At 35.2% G+C, this 19,275-nt stretch overlaps 1 protein-coding gene across 1 annotated transcript; it reads left to right on the forward strand.

Moving 5' to 3' along the window:
• Window positions 1-2,200: 2,200 nt before the first annotated feature.
• LOC145678218 (uncharacterized) lies at window positions 2,201-18,726 on the forward strand (the record flags this gene model as incomplete). The annotated part of the gene is made up of 5 exons (XM_081748269.1): window positions 2,201-2,455; window positions 6,004-6,513; window positions 10,600-10,771; window positions 18,048-18,214; window positions 18,571-18,726. Coding segments are annotated over 5 exons (1,260 nt in total), but the record flags the coding sequence as incomplete, so codon positions are not given.
• Window positions 18,727-19,275: the final 549 nt, after the last annotated feature.

Here is a 19,275-nt window from a genome sequence, read left to right on the forward strand (position 1 = left end):
CCAGGGTAGGTGTGATAGCTCCTGGTCATGCTCCTCAAACCATGATTTCACCGTTTTTGCAAAGTGACAGGGTGCCAAATCATCTTGGTAGATGCCATCACCATCAGGGAACAATATTTGGGCCATGGGTAGAACCTTCGCGCCCAAAAAAGCCTCATACGCCTTAGCATTCATAATTCCATGCAGGGCTATGATGGGACCTGCAGAAAACCATGATATCACTGCCCATACTGTAACAGAACTACCCCTATGCTTTATAGTTGGGAGCAGTCTGTATCATAGGCCTGCGACGGTGTTCTCCATACGTAAACACGACCGGTTGTTGGAAACAAGGTGAAGGTCGATTCATAGGACCACATTACGTGTTTCCACTGCTCATGGGTCCACGCCTTGTGGTCCTTGCACCACTGGATACGCCTCTTCGCATTTACTGCTGTGACCAGGGGTTTGGCAATAGCGGGCCTGCCATGAATTTTCATTTTATAAAGTTCCCGTCGCACTATTTTCGATGAAACCGGGTTCTCTAGGCCGAAATTGAGTTCAGACGTAATTTTCCTTGCAGTGGTCTTCTTTTTAGCTGCTACAATCTGTTTTAATGCCCTCCGGTCCCTGTCTGATAGATTTGTCTTTTGAGCACTGTTGTGCTTTTGCAGACGTCGTTTGCCCATGAGTTGTGTATGCCCTCGTGACATTGGACACAGTGCCTTTCGATACCCCAACAATGTTGGCCTCTGTTGCCACAAACTCCAACCAGACTGGCACCAACGATCATGCCTCTTTGGAAGTCTGTCAGGTCGCCCATTTTACCGCACCACTTCCACACCACGACACTCACATGTGAACTGGTTACTGCTGACGGAAGAGGAAGATCCACATGACACATTGAAAACAAAAAACGATCGGCAACCGCAACACGTGTTGTACAGTGGAGGGCCAAACTTACGTGTCCTGTATGAAGTGTTTTTAGATTTTTTTGTCCAGCCCCTGTATATATAAATCGGGAAACTCCCACCCGAGAAATCCTGTTATTACTTTAAATCTATTTGTATGTAAAATTTTAAGGTCAACGTATAATCACTACGCTAAAACTGAGGTATTAAATTACAAATTTGGTATGTAGATATCATTGAATAAAATTAGAACAAAGTCAAATCCAAGCTGATGTTGGAAGCTACGTAGGAAGTTGATAAATTTTGTCAATTTCTGTCAATATATTTTAGCAACCTTGGCTTCTTTATAAAACAACAGGCATTCAGGCAAGTAGAAATATATATAATTTGGTTTCGTTTCGTATGTTTAGACTTAACATCCTTATGAACGAAGGTTATCACGGAGAAGACTTTCGCTCAAAGGGACACCTCGAATCGTTACTTGGTTTACACTTGAAAGATGGGTTGTGGTTCGACCGAGAATTGAACACGGGACCCCTTGATTAAAAGGTGAAAAGTAGATAAACGTGATGCGGATGGTTTGATTTGTGGAAACGTTACCATGAAGTTCACACGATTTAAAGCATTTTTTTTAACCAGCTGGTTTAAACCACCTTGGTTTCAACCAGCCTACCCCGCTAAGGACAGAAGTCAATGGAGATCTTTGGTGAATACGTCATTCAACCTCCATGTTTCATAGTAGGCCATAAAGTAAGTTAGGAGTAAAATTCGAAAAATACCTCTAAGGAATTTTATAAAAACCTTAAGTTTAGAATTTGGTGCAGATACGTTGAACGGTATGCCCTCGAGGAGAGTGAATAAATACAATTACATCAGAACAAACGGACAGTTACCGAAAAACCTTTTTTGTATGTAGGGCGCATACAACGTGTAAATACGATGAAATCTCGAATTCGTCGCTCGAAAGTAAAGAAAAGGTATTTTTGATAAAACATAATTTACAGTTGTTTTTTTTCTTTCTTTCTTCCTCCTTCACATGGTATTGTACTGTACTGTACGAGTTTGGAACTAAAGACAAGCTCAGGAAACTTTACATCTTTGAGAGTGATTAAAATATTCATTTCTAGTAAATTGATTAGAATGCAGTTTTGTTAGTCAAATCAGGCTGGTTGTGCAATTTCTGAATATAACTTATAATATTTAATTGCTACGTGAACTTAAAAAACAGGAGAGAGAAATTGCAGATATATTTGCATTATTTCCTTTAATGTTTTTTAAAAAATAATTATTGTGGTTTATTTGTTTCCCAGCTCCCAGGACCTGAAACAATTACATTCCCATCATCGCAAAGTGCAGAGCACAAATCAAATCAGTCATTTTCTCAACAAAGAGGGACAAGTTCATCTTCCTCAGGGCTTGAAATCGGAAAAAGCGACTCTTCGCTGTCCTTCGCTGCAACTAGTACGGGCACTTATCAGCCTCCATATCAAAATCAGAAGTCTAGTAGTGCAGTGTACCAACCTTCTTCAAGTTATTCGGCCTCTTCAAATTATACAGCAAGTCAGGTAATCAGTTTTTTCAATGTTCATTTCAGAAAGTTCGTATATCTAGATATAATAAATTTTTGCTGTGCTTAATAATTAGTAATAAAATAATACGTTTAAATATTGAATATACATGGACGTGAATGATTGAAAAGTGTAAAAGTATAAAATACACTGTTGAAGGTGCAAAGAGGCCAAATATTCGTCAGAGACGCTAACTCAATTTCAGTTGACACAGCTAATGTTAATTGAAGTCAGCTCCTTCACTGTTGAGATGACATACAAATGGGAGTGGCCTTAAGTGAAATTATATAATATACTGCGCTTGGCTAAAAAATAACAGGACTGGCAACCCTATTTGTAATTACGTGGAGTAGTGGAGAGCGCATGCGCGCAGAACGACCTTGAACTTTCGAGAAGAGAATAATATACATGAGTTGGCGCTTTCAATCGGGTTTAGTCTGTGAGTAGCGATTGAAGAGAGAGGCGTGCAATCGTGTTGCCGGAAGAATGGCAAATGAGAAAAATTGAGCAGCGCATTAACTTAAAATTCGTGAGAAATTTAATCATCGAGTGAGTGTGTGAAACTGTTACAGGATGTGTGTGGGATAATATGATGTCACGTATAGGAGTATTTTGAATAGCACAAACGCTTTAGTGAGGGACGCGAGAACGTTGATGATGATGGAAGACCGAGATGTCCTGTCGTAGCAACAACATAGGAAACCGTGGCAAAACTGACTGACATTGTCCAGAAAGATCGCAGGGTCAGTATTCGAATCATAACAGACATGATTGCGCTAAGGTGGTACCAAAAAACCTCACGCAGGGGCAGAAGGGCTTCCACAAGTATTGTGCAATGACATTGGAACGCCTGGAAGCAGAATCGGACTGGTGACGAGACGTGTGAATCTTTCAGTATGATCCCGAAAGGAAAAGGCAATCCATGCACTGGAAAACTCTTTCGACATCGCAAATGAAAAGGCGGCACGCAAGAGGAAATCGAAAGTGAAGGTCGTGCTCATTATGTTCTTTGGTATCAATGGCCTGCTCATGATTGAATGGATATCATCAAGTCAGGCGGTGAATTGGAAACAGTATTATGAGGAGGTTTTGTTGAAGCTGCGAGAACGAATGAGAAAGAAAAGGCACGTCATAGGGAAGAACAACGAATGGATTATGATCATGACAATGCTCCTTCGCATACTGCTATGACAGTTCAGGAGTTTCTGGCATCTAAAATGATTACAGTGTTGGAACGCCCACCTTATACGTCCGACTTGGCACCGTGCGGTTTCTTTTTTTTTTTTTTTAAAGTAAAATCCGTGCTCAAGGGAACTAGACTAGAAGAGGTGAACCAGAAAACGGCAGGTGTACTCAAGACGGTGACACTAGAAGATCCAAAACTACTTTCAACAATGGAAACTTCAAATGCAAACATGTATAGAGAAGGTAGGGAAGGAGTATGTTGAAGAGGGTCACCAGGATCACCTTTAATGTTACCAGTACTGTTTTTTTAATCCAGACCTACCTACCTACCCCTCTCTCTCTCTCTCTCTCTCTCTCTCTCTCTCTCTCTCTCTATATATATATATATATATATATATATATATATATATATATATATATATATATATATATACGTATATCCCTTGCATTTTTTTTGTTCCTTCCTTTCTTGGTTGTTAATTGTTTATAAAACGTCGCGGACGTTTTATTTAAGGATTCGTAGTCAGGTTTGGGATTGCGGTTGGTAAATTATGACAGGGAAGTCGCAAATTTCAAGTTTACTTCATCAGCTCTCCTTTGCAGCTTCTGTGAAAATTGTGTGTTGGAACAAAATGAAGTTTATTTACTTACGTATCCAATCGCTTGGTAGAGCTGAAATATGTAAATTTTCGCGTTTCACTTCTCATCTTAAATAACCAATTTGACGTAATTCTTCAAAGATTAATAAACTAATTTACATTTAAAGTATTGAATTATATTCCATTACTGTATTTCATTTCCGAATTGGAAACTTCTTCGGGTAGTTGTACTTAGAATAACCAATCGACTGCATTTGAATGGGATTAGGAGCAGTTTTGCATGAATGAACTCCTGCAAGATGTTTATTGCAAGGATGAAATGGTTGAACCAATTAACTCGAGCATTTGACAGAAAAGCATAGTTATACGATCTTGATGCTTTCTAGCTGAACACTACTGTGAGATGTGTATAGAAAGTACGTGTTTACCATTATCAAGGCTTGTTGATTTTTTTCTTACAGTGCATAGTTACGAATCTGATTAAAGTGATAGTATTACTAACTTTAAGCTCAGTAAATCTCAGTACTTTTGTGTGAATATTATTTTTCTTTCATTATGGTAGTGACTTAACTAGAAGCAAACGTGGCGAAAGATAAGCAGATATGCAAATCCTTGCTAAATGAGTTACCACGAATTTCAAATTGACGAAACCAGTGAAGCTCTCGGAATAGCATATTCCACTCTCCGCTGGTAAGGTTTAAGCTGTCAACATACCAAAGGGGGGGAAGGGGGGAGTAAATACCCAAATGGAAAAATTACAAGAAAATTGCGAATATGACTGAGTGACGTTGAAATCAAGGTTTCCTCTTTCATGGCATTCCTTTCTTTCTTTCTTTCTTTCTTTTTTTATTTTACTTTTTTTTTTTTTTTTTTTTTTTATTTCGGGCAAATGAAAGAAATGGAACTCAGAAGACCTGGAAGGACATAAAATGTTACATGAGTATTGTACAAATTAAAATTAGACTTTATACGTACTATTTTGATATGATACTATAGTAGCATGTATTTGCGCCTCTAGGTGACATCAAGAAACAGCTGATAGCTGCAAACTGTGTTACTGTATAGTGTGTGGTAGCAGAATGCAGTGATTTCGTCTAAGCATGCCTAGAGTCAATTATTGTGGTATAAATCACGTGTCTAGTTTATGTAGAGTTGAGACGATGTGACTTAGTAAAGATTGCGTCAAGATGTGCTACAGCCTTCACACTGGGTGGTTTAAAACAATCTATCATACCTAGGTATAGCTCCAACCTGTTGTCCTGTGACTATTGCCATTTGGAGCCACTGAGAACACTGAAGGGCCACTGGTTGATCAATGATGCTGAGATATCTAATACGGTTAAGACTAGTACCGCAGCCAAATCATTTGCGCTCAGTTGTAATTGTCTGGGAAACATGAGCCGGCATATGCATCTGATAAGTAATCCAGGTTTCTTTTCCTGTATGTTATCACATTGCTCCTAATGAACTAGTACAGAAATATACCATACGAATATTTTTAATTTGTAACCTTTTGACTTCTTTGTAATACAAGAATATTTGTGTAGATCTGCTGAGTTAGTGTTGTTCTTATGGTAATATGGTTAGTTGATGTTCATAAAAATTATTAGGTATTAAAAAGTATCTGAAATGATGAATATTACACTTGTCTGATATGTTTGACGATACAAAGGGACGTAATTCTGATCATAGTCCAAAATTAGTAGCGTTTCGTTGGTAAATATTTTGGTCATATAATGTAAGTTTCTATTTACCTTACAGGTACAAGCCTCATCAACACCGTATCCATCAGGTCAGTCGCAAAGTAGTTATCCTTCTAGCCAGTCGGGATCAAACTACAATAACCAGCCTAGTAATTCGTTCTCTTCCAACCAAGCAGCTGCACCGACTACGTATCCCAGTAGCCAAACAGGAAGTTCCTATACAACTAGCCAGGCATCAGCTGCTTCATATCAGGCATCAGGGCAAACAGGTTCATTTCAGACCGGGACATCGTTTCCATCGATTAGTCAATCTGGAAACTCATTTCCAAGCTCTTCAACACAATCTGCGGCTACGTATCAGAACAACAATCAGTCGGGATTTGCTAGTTCGTCTTTGAATCAGTCCGCAAACAGTGGCTACGCTGCTTCAACGGGTACCAGCCAGTATCAGAACACATATGGCAACAACACGGTTACAACATCCCAGAGTCATGCTACGTTACATGGATCAAGTAATAGTAATTCCAAACATAGCGCGTCATTGAATGCCTCAGTAAAAGAATCACAGGTTAGTGTAGTCATGTCTTGTGAATATTCAAAAATTTGATGTGTAGATTACCATAGAAACTTACCTATTGTATAAAAACAAAAACTGAACTATCTTCCATTGTTCAGTGCTTGCCCTAATCTTTATTATTAGTATTACGACTATTGCAGATATCAAGCAGCAATTGAAGATATCAAGTTTGCAACTTTAAAATTTAATTCATTAATAAGATATTTGCTTTATGTAATTTCTAAACATTCTTTGTGGACTATTTAAAAAGCTATTCCTATCTTTATATCAAATATTTTTTTAACTATGATCATATATACACACGGGAATTATTACGGGAATAATTTACACATATTCGTTTGGCTATAGGAATTTCTGAAAAATTTATTATATCTTCAGTTGCTTATTAAGTTCAATTTATCCTGGTGATATTTAAGATGAAAACATCCTATTATTACTGATAGATGCTCAAGGATGCATAGAAAAAAGCTCACCTTGCATCCGATTTGCATTTTTGTTACGACTCTATAATCATCTGAAGTTCGGGCTTTGGGCACGAACACTCTACCGTAAACTAAAAGGAATTAGACATCGTTTTGGTCATATATATATATATATATATAAACGAAAATTTTGAAAACATTAAAACTGATTTAACACTTTGAAAGTTCGAACTGTATCCATTCATTTCCAAGGAGTTGGCTTATCTCCGTAGGAAAATGTGTCTTGTTATAAAACAGACTCATTTCTCACTCTCATTGTATGCAAGTTCGTAACTTAAGAATAGTTTCATTTTGTCTGTTCTTTTATGGACAAAAATCTTGTTTGTGCATAATTGAAATTATTTTATTTCTGTTAGAAATCTCATTATGCAAACCCAAGATATTTTAATTGTGTGCAGGTCAGTGTTAAAGATAGTGATAGTTTTTAAATATATATACACAAAATAAAAGCATATTTTACATATGTTCAAAATGAAGAATAACTTGCTCTTGGTTAGTCTTTTATTTAATTTTTGATTATGCGATTCCATCTGTGATGTAAATTTCCGCTGTTTAGATAAAGTTGCGGATTCTTGGTCCTAACAAAGAGAGGTTAAAATGCATTCCTTTTAGTGATTTTGGAGCATGAATGTGGCACATTAATTCTGTCCATATCGTGTTCTCTTTTTCTGTTCCTTCACCCTCGTCAATATGATTGTTTGTCATTCCTATATAGACGGAGTAAATTCCGGGTAATGATAATTTATCCTTGTAATAGTTCTTTGGAATATAAAAGCTATTACAAAGATAGACCATCATTATTAGGAAATTATCATTGTTGTTCGTGCATTGAGGTCTATATAATAATAATAATAAACATTTTGAGAAAGGTGAAGGTTCACATCAGGGACACCAAGAGGAGAGAACCTCTTCCCCCTCCTAGTCAAGCTTTTCAATGCATTTAAATGTATTGGGACACGACTTCAATGGAATTGACATCTATACTTGTGCTTCAACAACATTAAGGAATGTATTTGAATCTTTTTTCATTAGGATCAAGAATCCATAACTTTAATAAAAGTGACTTACCATGTGCCTTCGTATTCCGTCTCTAGGAACGCTGTCAGTATCGTTTTCTCAGAGAGGAAGGAAAAATTCAATTAAAGAAATAAACATAAAGGCACAAGTTAAGCATCCTTTCGTATGATATGTGCCCTATAACTTCCATAAATAAAAATCCAAAACTTTGAATCAAAGTTGGAACTGCATAATGGAGGACTTAAAAAAAAATCAGTTTGTACGTATGTAAAATAGTTTAATATATAAAAAGTATTTTTATCACAATCGTCAGGGAACAGTGATTTGCACCTAACTAAATATCTGGAGTTCGAACAGTGATATTTCTCTAACGGCAAAATAAGAATATAATTTTAATGTAAACAGATTTTTATACACAAAAGAGCAGACAAAGCGGAAAATAGCATAATAAAAAAAATCTTCCTAAGGACAGTTCAGACCTTCAAGTGTTACATCAGTTTTTTTTTTCCTTTTTTTTTTTCTTATTATTGCAAGAGCACAAAACAGCTAGGTCTAACTAATTCTTTCTAGCTTGCGGTAAGTGTTCGCGTTCATGGCCAATGCTCCTTTTAATTTTTCCTTTTAAATTTGTGATTGCTTATCAGTTTAATTTTCAGCATTGAAGTTAAAATAACAAGTTAAAAGAATATGATCTATGATTCACATTGGTAAAGTTTTAGTTCAGTCAGATGATTGATAGTAGCGTGAACATGCGTTTTCCGTGCAATTTTTGAAAATTCATAATTTTGTTCACAGTCAAACATCAACATAAAATTTTTTTTAGTATAGATGTATATTCTGTTTTTCTTAAAAGTTTGTTCCATCAGCGATATTACACTTAAAACTGCAAAAAGTACAAATCTTCAAATCTTTAAGATAAAACTTGTAGGAAGCACTTACCAGTGTTGTTACTCTAGCTATGGTGAGTATAGTACCATATGTAATTATATAAAAGAATAAACTTTAATATTTCACCTCTCCATTATAAACTTCAACTCTAAAAAGTAGCATTTGTTAAATTTCGATACTAACCTTAGGGGGTAATTTTCATGCATTTGAGTCCAGTTAAAATTTCTCGTGCTAAGAAATGAAATTAAAGAACAAAGTTCTGAAGAAAATGGTGTTCGCAATGTTTTTCAATAATCCAGCCCTGAAATATACAAGTCTACGTCGACATCTGTAAAGCTACTAATGGCACGTGGTGCTCAACAAAAACAACTGCTGCTTAAGCTGACGGAGATTTAAAAAAAAAAAAAAAAAAAAAAGTTTTGTGCTGCCGATATGGTATTTTGTGTATATGGTATTATATATAGAAACATAGTATATAGAAAGTTAAAAATGGTTAAGCGGCCAAAAAGATTTTTATTGAATCAAACTCTTGTGTTCTATAATATGGAGATACAAGGATTGTTTGGGACAGAGATGTAGCTCATCCCGATGTTCGCAAAACTATTCCAAAAGATCTCCAGCAGTGTGAATTTGTGCATTGTAATCTTAAAAAAGTCATTGGTCGAAAAAAAAATTCGTATATTGACTATGGATTCACGTGGTCATCTAAAATATCGATATAATAATTGATAACACGAATTCTGTGGTTGGCAAAATACCAGGAAGTTGTGGTCGATAGCTTCACAGTTGCGACCTTGTTCCACGCTATGGAGTAGACCGTTCAAAGCATAAGCTTCTTTGGTTATCTGCTCAATAGAAACGCGACTTATTGGAAAATAAGGTGAAAGAGATCTTACTGGACCATATTACTCATTTCCAGTCGTCGGTGGATTACAAAATATACCAAAAACCATAAAAATCTAGAGAATGAGATCAAATTTTATTTAAGTCTCTAGTTTCATTTGGAATGACTATTCAGAATTTTTATGTAATTACTCCATGTTTAAAAAATTTAAATAATAATACAGTAGTAGTTAACTCTGCATTAGGTAAAATACAGTAGAATTGATGGATTCACTTGAAATGTGTATACCCGTTTTTGTCGGTGCTTGATTGTTTTGTAGTGTACTTACATTCTTTCGTAAGTATACTACTTGAAGACCATTTGTGTATTTGGATGTAGTACTTACGTAAGCATTTTTTTTTCTTCAAAATAAAGACCTTTGAAAGTATTCAAAACTACAATATCTTCTGACTTTTTTACTATTTAATCGAAATACATTATATCATGACCTCGTCCGTTTCACTTGCGTTATTACTCTTACAGAAACCTCCAGTTTGGATACTTGTGATACTTACTAGCGCTACATATTCTTATAGTGTATTTGTCACCGCTCGAAGTTGAATGAAATTTCTAAACATCAGTCAAGACTAACGGATACTCACCGCATAGCAATATCGAAACCTTACAAATTTAATGTAATTTCTTTTGTAACTTAAAGCTAATAGTTTTTATTACTTTTAAAATACTGGAAAGTTTATTGAACAGCTTCTTGATTTAAATATTTTGTGTATAATCTGATATTTATTTTACTAAGTAATCCATTCATTTATGCTATTGTACGAAAGGAAATTCTTTTTTTCGTTTCAGTATGAATCAACTACGGCAACAGCGAGCTCAAGCCTAAGTAATGCAATTCCCACGACTGCTACAAGTACTCTCTCTACAAATGTTAATGTATCTCCAGCGTTAGGCCTTTCTAGTACAACACCATCTGTTAATTCCACGACTGCAACGTATACCAAAGTAACTAGTTCGACGAGTAAGTTGATATATGAATGAACTCTTAGCGTGTTATTAAGTTGTTATTTAGTAATAATTGGAACGTTATATTGTAAGTTGTTCTTCTAATACAAATGTGTTAGGTCCAATTCGGTAAAATGAATATACATAGTGAACCATTTATCTGGAACTTTTAAACTAATTGAACAAAAACGTTGAAATTTTGTAGAATTAAAATATCGCCTGGGGAGATATTGAAATGAAAATGAAATGAAATTCCTAGCTTAATGCCTCACGATTATCCAGTGAGACTGACAATGATGAACGAAATCGTGGAATGAAGAAAGTGGGAGGAAACTGGAGAATCCCAAGAAAGCCCACGCAAACAGTGTTTATCCACGAGGTAGGGGGATATTGTCCGACATAGTGTAATACCTCCAGTTAACAGTGTTTCCGACCCAACGTAGTTTTTTTTATTTTTTTAAAGGCATTATGTTAGATTGTTATGTATTTTAAATCTGCAAGTTAAATGAAAACTTCCAATACCACTCTTTATTATTGTGCTACAAATTAAGGACCCAGCGGGATCACTAACGAGTCAATCCATTTCAAATCACCTAATTTTAAAATTGTTGCTTGACGTTTTTTTTATTTTTCTGATTTTCTTATGAGTTTCCTGTAGATAGATAGTCACAAAACACTGTTTGAAAAAACATATATACCGTAGTTTTTTCTGGCAGACATTTTTAAAACGGCTTGCCAAGCTATTTTGAAAGGTATCAGAAGAATTAAAAAACCAGCGTGTTCAGCATGAAATGAACTTCAGGTATACATTAATTTAATTTTTCTATCATGCAAGAAAGTCAGTCAAACTCTACTATAAAAACTCGGAAAAAAATGTATCGTTAATTTTGAAGACCATTAATTTTGTGAGGGAAAGGAGACTCACTAATGCTATGCTATTTCTGTGTTGAATACTTACATAACTACCTGAGGTATAAGTTTTAGTCCTGAGAATGCATTCCTATTTTTTCTAGAACTTTCCCAAAATTGCCGAAAGTCTTTTAATGTCAATTTACTAAGGTCAATATGTAAAGAGGGACATTTCAATATATAATGAAAACAACTGAAAATTTTACAGTGTTCTTTATATACAAATCGGAATATCTTACAAAAAATATGATTGAGACTCAACTACATTTAGAGTAATAGAGAAGTAATTTTATTAAAAACGCTACCCTTCTACAAGTTTGTGCAGTGCAGTGCAGCAAACTAGAGCTTGAAATTATTACAATTGACATTGGTCGAATGATGTTTAAATCAATACAGACAATAAATTATCAAATATTTCTACTTTTAAATAACAATGGGCAGTGCTAACAATAGGTGACAGTTGATAAGTGGTGGCTTGAAAAACTGGAGACATAAGTGAAGAAACAATTGATGTTTTGGTGCATTTCTTTCACCCTTCTGGACCAAGAACTGCCTTTCAACTTTCCAAAAATGATACTGCTTGGGCGTCTGCAAAGGAAAGTACGAAAAATGACTCCATTCGAACTCTCAACACTGTCTGGAAGAACACACAACATAATTGATAAACTATGCAATGAAGCGTCGTGTTTAACTCTCTAATGAAAATTGCAGCTGGCAAGAAGCTAATGTTTTAAACATAAATACATAGAGAAACATTATTGTGTGTACACTGTACCAAGTGTAGTACAGTAAAATGTATCAGTAAGTTACATTTAAAGAATTAGAAATCTCATTTATTGTTAGCTCTGCCCATTGTTATTTAAAAGTAGAAATATTTGATCATTTATTGTCCGTATTAAATATAATTTCGACCAGTTTCAGAAGTAACAATTTCAAGTCCTAGTTTGCTACCTTGGCACTGTACGAGCGTGCAGAAGGGTAGCGTTTTCACTGAAATTCACTGCTGTATTACTCTAAATGTAGTTGAGTCTGTCATAATTTTTTGTGAGATATTCCTTTGTATGAAGAACATGCTGTAAAATTTTCAGTTGTTTTCATTCAGTCTTTTTTTAGATATTGACCTGAGAAAATTGACATTAAAAGTTAGTCTCCTTTCCTTCACAAAATTAATGGTCTTCAAAATTAACGATACATTTTTTCCGAGTTTTTATAGTAAAGAGTTTGACTGACTTTCTTGCATGATAGAAAAATTAAAATAATGTATACCTGAAGTTCAGTTTAATGTTAAACACGCTAGTTTTTTTTAAAATTATTCTGACATCTTTAAAAATAGCTTGGCAATTAAACTTTCCGGAAACCACGTTTTTTATTAAAGTTTTCCCAACTACCATTTTAAAAATGGCTGCCAGAAAAAAAACTACGGCATAGATTTTTTTTCTGTTTTGTGACTACCTGTAGGGAATTAATGATAAAAAAAATGTTGGCAACATTGCATGGGTGATTTGAAATGGATTTACCCTAACATCTTTTCACAAAGAAATTCGGAAGACCTCAACAACAGTAATAACCCAAGTGGTAATGGAGATTAAAAGTATTTTATTGTTGAATAGTAATAATATGACTAATTTCTAATAAATAGAAACAGAATTTCAAGAAAGTGAAAAATTGACTTTTTCAAAAGGTTCCATTTGCGAAAAGTGCTTACTTAAGAATCATATCCAAGCACATACACAGTTTTCCATAAACGAGTGCTGTTTACAGCAATTTGCTATATCAAAAGGTTCCTGAGAAGATACGAATATTGTAAAAATTTGCAACACTGCTTATGTAATTGCGATAACTTGTAATTACAACTACAAAAACTATTGCTGTAATGTTATAGAAATCAAAGAAATCAATAATCATTTTAAACAACAAACACCATTGTAAGCAGTATATCAGTCTCTGTCCATATTTTTCATATTTCTAGAATGGTTTGAGGTATCAAATTGCTGTAAACGTTATTATTGATTATGCCTATTGGAAGCTATTTGTGTATTTGGATGTGGTACTTACCTAAGCACTTTTTTCCAAAATAAAGGCCTTTGAAAATATTCAAAACTACAATTCCTCTGACTTTTTTCCAATTTATTCGAAATACATTATACCAAGACATCGCCCGTTTCACTTGCGTTATTACTCTTATAGAAACCTCCAGAGTGTATAGATACTTTGATATTGTAATAGTCTTAGTCTGTAACACCTGAAAAATTAGTGTGGAATTATATGTTTTCATTTAACACGTAGAGTTAAAATATGTAATAATTTGACATGCTGCCATTAAAAAAAAAAGTACAACTTTATGTTGAGTTGGCAACACTATTAATCCGGTGACATTGCATAATACATCAATATCCTCCTGCGTATATTTTCGTCGTGCAGAATTTGTTTTCTATCCATTGGTTTGTAAGTTATAGGACGTTTCAAGGTAAATGGTCCACTCTGTAGATTGGGTTCAGGAGCAGAGCTCGTGATCTAATAGTTCGTCTGCTACTTATTTTCAACCACATGTTCCTGTGGAAAATGGTTTAGATGTAATTACTATAGCTCATACTTGTAGTTTTCGAGATCTGATTGAAGTTTCAGCGCTTTTTGAATTAAGATTGTACTCAGAATCTCTTTGGCTCCCCGTACTAGTAAGAGGTACCAGTTTCTGCACTTCAGCACATTGAAACTTCCCGACCATGATTTCGAAAATTACAACTTGTGTTTATTTTAGCAGAACCATTTTTGTATCGGAAAACTTTGGTCTTATTTTCTCCTCAAGAGTCATCATTCTACATGTAGTTTATGATTTCTACAAAGATGAAAAGTAATAAGGCTGAAGGACGCGTGTCGTTGTAGGGAGTTGAGAATAATTAAGCTACTGCTGTATTGTTAGTTTTCAAATATTAACAGATGTGCCTGTTTCATTTATTGCTATAACTCAAATTCTTAAGTTATATGGTGTTGTGTGAAGAGTGGGTATATATCTTCATACATGCATTACAAATGACGTGTGTTAAAGTTCTTTCATCTTAAGCAGTTGGCCAGTGTAAAATAAAAACTTGAAATTGTAAAATAACGTTTCCTCCCTTGACATGGGATTTTTTTTTTCCTTTTGCAAATGCCTAAACTAATATAAAGTTAAAACACCCGATTGTTTAAAGTGTTATCTGTAATGTCGACAAATCGGAACTGTAAACTAGTGACATCTGAAAACGGATTGATAAATGATTAGAACGCAAACAGGAAATAAGTTGGAAAAGGTTTGCAGAGTCAGTAAAGGATATAGCCGGATAAGACGGTGAAAAATGCCCTTACACGAATTGCTGTGGTATTTATACCAAAGGTACCTCATATCCAAAGATAACTTTGACCAGAAAATAAACTTCAAATTCCTTCGAATTTCGAAGTTATTGTTGAAAATTCGAAAATCAAAAAAGGTTTATATCTCGGAAACGACAAGTTACAAGGATGAAACAAAATATCAGTATACTTTTGCTTGAAGGTCCTTACCAAAAACAAGAAGCAGTGTATTTCGCCCTTCAAATTTCTGGCGAAAAGCACGTCGAAAATAGTCAAATTCAAATATTTTTGGTTTATGATTGACCACCTACCTTGTTTCCCACCATAGAAGCATCAACAACCCACCTATAATATATTTTGACCATGTTTTGGTATACGCGATGCAACTTGGTATAAAATGAGGAAAACCAAAGTCGGACACGCCTGAAAGATTTGCAACCCGCGTTACGCCATAAATGTTTTGGCCGGTACAAATACTGTCAGAAGTCAAAGATGGTTGAGTTTTGTTTTAACTTGTCATAAATTGTTGTATGTGGGAATATAACTCTCATAATCGTACTTCTTCCAGAAACAGCACGAGAGCACTAGTGCCATTGAGTTTGTCTGCTTTAGTAGGATACCAATATGTTAAATCGTGATTTACATGAAACAACGTTTTTGATTTTCCCTCTATATAATGTACGACATATTGTAATGTACAAGATGATAATACAAAAATATTCAAAATGATTTTGCAATGTCTTTCCTGTATTAGAAGGAAACACTACAAGGAAAATGAAGGACACGGGATTTGGAACATTCAATCTGTATCATTATGTACGTTTATTACTGGAGTGACAAGACTGACAACTCACAATTTGCGTAAAATCTCTGTAGGCCGAACAATCTTAGCAAATTATCTAGCACGTGAAAGGTAATAAGTGTTTGCAGCGACTTATGGACAAAATCAAACTTTTCGATTCCCATGTGCACATTCACAGTAATACGGCTATAGATCCGAATATCCTGTTGTATTTGGAACAAAATCAATATAACACCTGTATATCTTCCTACTAATATGTAGAGATCGTACTTCGAATTTAACGGTATGGGTATTTTCTTTCAGGAAATGGAGATGGATGCTGTTATCTTCATTCATCATTGCATGATTGAGTTGATTTGAATTTAACAACCCTTTCAGCAGTGAGGCTAATATGAGACGTGGACCTACTGATTAATGTGAAATCCGAATCACATGGAATCGAACCCGGGTCTCCGAAGCCAAAGGCGCGTACACTAACCGCTTAACCGAGAAAGGAGCTCACGTTCATTTCAGCCGGATAGGAAACTACCTGAGACAACTGATAGGAACCTGTAGTAAAAAGAACTTTTAGGTCTCTTTCTGTCAACTCAGGGAAGTCCCAAGATGTCCGCAGATGTGACCTCTGCGAAAGAGCGTGTACGCCTGTCCCAATTGTGTTCTACTTCTAATCTTAATGTGTTCTCTGCGATGTGCTGTCGTTCCATTTGTTAAACTTCCTCGTCGAGGCCATCGTCAGAATTAAGATGATTATCAAAAGTATTATGTTAAAAGAAAAAAAAAAAAAAAAAAAAAGGTATCCCTCATAACAGTCCAACTTAAGGAAGCATCTTGTCCAGGTGGTGACGTAGAAGACAATACTTGCCCAAAAATGAACGGCCTCAACAACCCAGTGAATTTTTGTAACATAATGGGAGAAGTTCGGCTCAGTCGTAGTCAATTGCCTGCGCTTATCTTTCATTATAGGCATTAGAACTATAATTTTTTTCTTACAAATATTCAGTTGTATCCCGAAAACCGCGATTCACACAAATATCACATTGCGTCATGAGAATCGCTAGCCCATTTTTATCTTGAATCACACATTTTACTATTGCTGCGTCATTTGTGATTGCAGTATATGGCTGCAGCGTATCTACAAAATAACCAGTCGCAGTACAAATAGTAAATGGTTTACATAGAGGCAACTTTATTTATTTATTTTTATTTTTTTATTTTATTTTTTAGTTTTATTTATTTATTTATTTATTTTTTGTCCAGGATACGATTTTCGTTCATACTCATTGTTCGACCTCTTGCTGTGACGAATATATCTTTCATCAAAGATTAGTACCAAATGGTCAACAGTATTGTGAAGTTTCGTTGCTACAATAGTTTTTTCAATTGTTATGAGCTTTTCTCACGAAGAGGCTCGACGACGAACTTTTTTAAGAACGTCATTACAGCTGCACACATATCCAAAGTTTGCTGTTCCTTTCCAGCCGTAGAATTACAGCAGTAACGCTATTCGAATTGCCAGTGCGCAGTTTAAACGAAAACGTAACAGTAGTTAAATGACAGTTCGATAATCAGCAGCGCTCTCACGCCTGTTTCTGGAAGAGAGATGATTATGAGAGTTATACTGTCATGTAGAACCATTCATGACGAGTCAGAAATTCAAACTCTACGACCTTTGACTTCTGACCGGCCAAAACATCTATGGCCTGACGCGGGTTACATATCTTTCAGACATATCCGACTTCGGTTTTCTTCATTTTACACCAAATTGCACCGCGAATATAAGAAAACAGAAGGTGGTCACTCAAAGCAAATATATTTGAATTCGAATATTTTCGACGCGCTTTTCGCCAGAAATTGGAAGGGTAAAATACATTGCTTCTTGTTTTTGGTAAAGCCCTGCAAACAAAGTGTATTGATGTTTCGTTTCATCTTCATAACTTAAGTCGTTTCCAAGATGTGAACACTTTTTGATTTTCGAAGTTTCAACAATAACTTACAAAATTGGAAGGAATTTGAAGTTTATTTTCTGGCCAAAGTTATCTTTGGATATGAGGTACCTTTGATATAAATATCACAGCAAATCCATGTAAGGGCACTTTTTACCTCCTTATCCGGCTATAACCTTTTCGTACAACTATTTGGTCGGAAAACTAGTGTTAAACTAGTTCTTTTGTGTATTTGTTCAGACACTTCTGGTCACTCTAGTATATAAAGTATTTCAAAAACTTTTCTTAGAGCATGCATATATTTTTTACAGGTAAAACTGGCGTTCTTACTAACATGCCACCAGGAGTGCCTCCAGTGTTAGGAACGCAGTATATTATGAGTCAGGCTGCAGGATTGCCGTATTTTGCTGGAGTTCAGCAACCAGCTGTATATAGTTACGAAGAATTACAACTTCTTCAGCAAAGGATACCTCATTTGGTTAGTACAAGTAAAAGTAGTTCAATGTTTATTCAGTATTGAAGACAGTTTTCGTCAGTTATGGGGTCTTCCATCTTTAAGTTATTTAAATGTTCAAAGGAAATTAAAAAGAGTTCGAGTCATCAAATCAAAATCTATTCCAATAGATGGAGATTTTAGCATTATATAAATGTCACAGTGAGATATCAGCTTGTGAGATAGGAAAGCATGAACAGTTTCAGAAAGGATGTTAAATGTTTTATTGTGTGTAAGTGACTGGAATTCGGGATTATTTTTTAAATACAGATTCAGTGTTAAGAAACAAAAAGAACTTCTTTTAAAATGCGTACAAAAATAACTTCTTTCCTTTTTTAAAGGCTACAGGATATTACGATGTGAGTTTTCAAGCACCTACGAGCTTAGCAACAGGACGAGACGGCAGCTTGGCTAGTGTAGCGTACTCAGTGTCAGATGGAAGGTTTACAAGGACTGATAATAATTCTTCACCAGTACCTTCTACTCTTTCTCAACAGGTACGTTGAAACAATAGACTTTTATCCGTTCATGTTTTTGTGTCTGACATTAAGATTGAATTGCTGTGTTCGCAAACTATTAGATCCAGGCACTTCTTCCATTTGTGATCTTTGAATCAAACTTCCTACAGTCTGTATACTTTCCTAGTGTATGGTTGCTGTCCACTGCGACCATACTTTTTTGTGTGCATTATATATATATATATATATATATATATATATATATATATATATATATATATATATATATATATATATATATTGTGTGTGTGTGAGAGAGAGAGAGAGAGAGAGACAGACAGACAAAGAGTAAGTGAGTGAGAAGGAAAGGAAGTTGCACGGCTGAATTGTTAATAAGGTTTAGGAAATATCCAGTTTAGACAGTGCTGACGAGAGGATCTTAAGGTAGTTTTGAGGAACAATGTGGTGGAATAGATACGGCTTGCTCCAATGGCCAAGGCATAGGATAGAGTGTGTTTGATGTAACGAGAGTGGAAGCTCTTGAATTGCAGTGTTGAGACGTCCGTTAAGTCTGACGTCCACATCAAG

The sequence above is a fragment of the Thermobia domestica genome, unplaced genomic scaffold (assembly GCF_964235325.1).
Source record: "Thermobia domestica unplaced genomic scaffold, izTheDome1.hap1.1 HAP1_SCAFFOLD_2101, whole genome shotgun sequence".
Classification (NCBI taxonomy): domain Eukaryota; kingdom Metazoa; phylum Arthropoda; class Insecta; order Zygentoma; family Lepismatidae; genus Thermobia; species Thermobia domestica.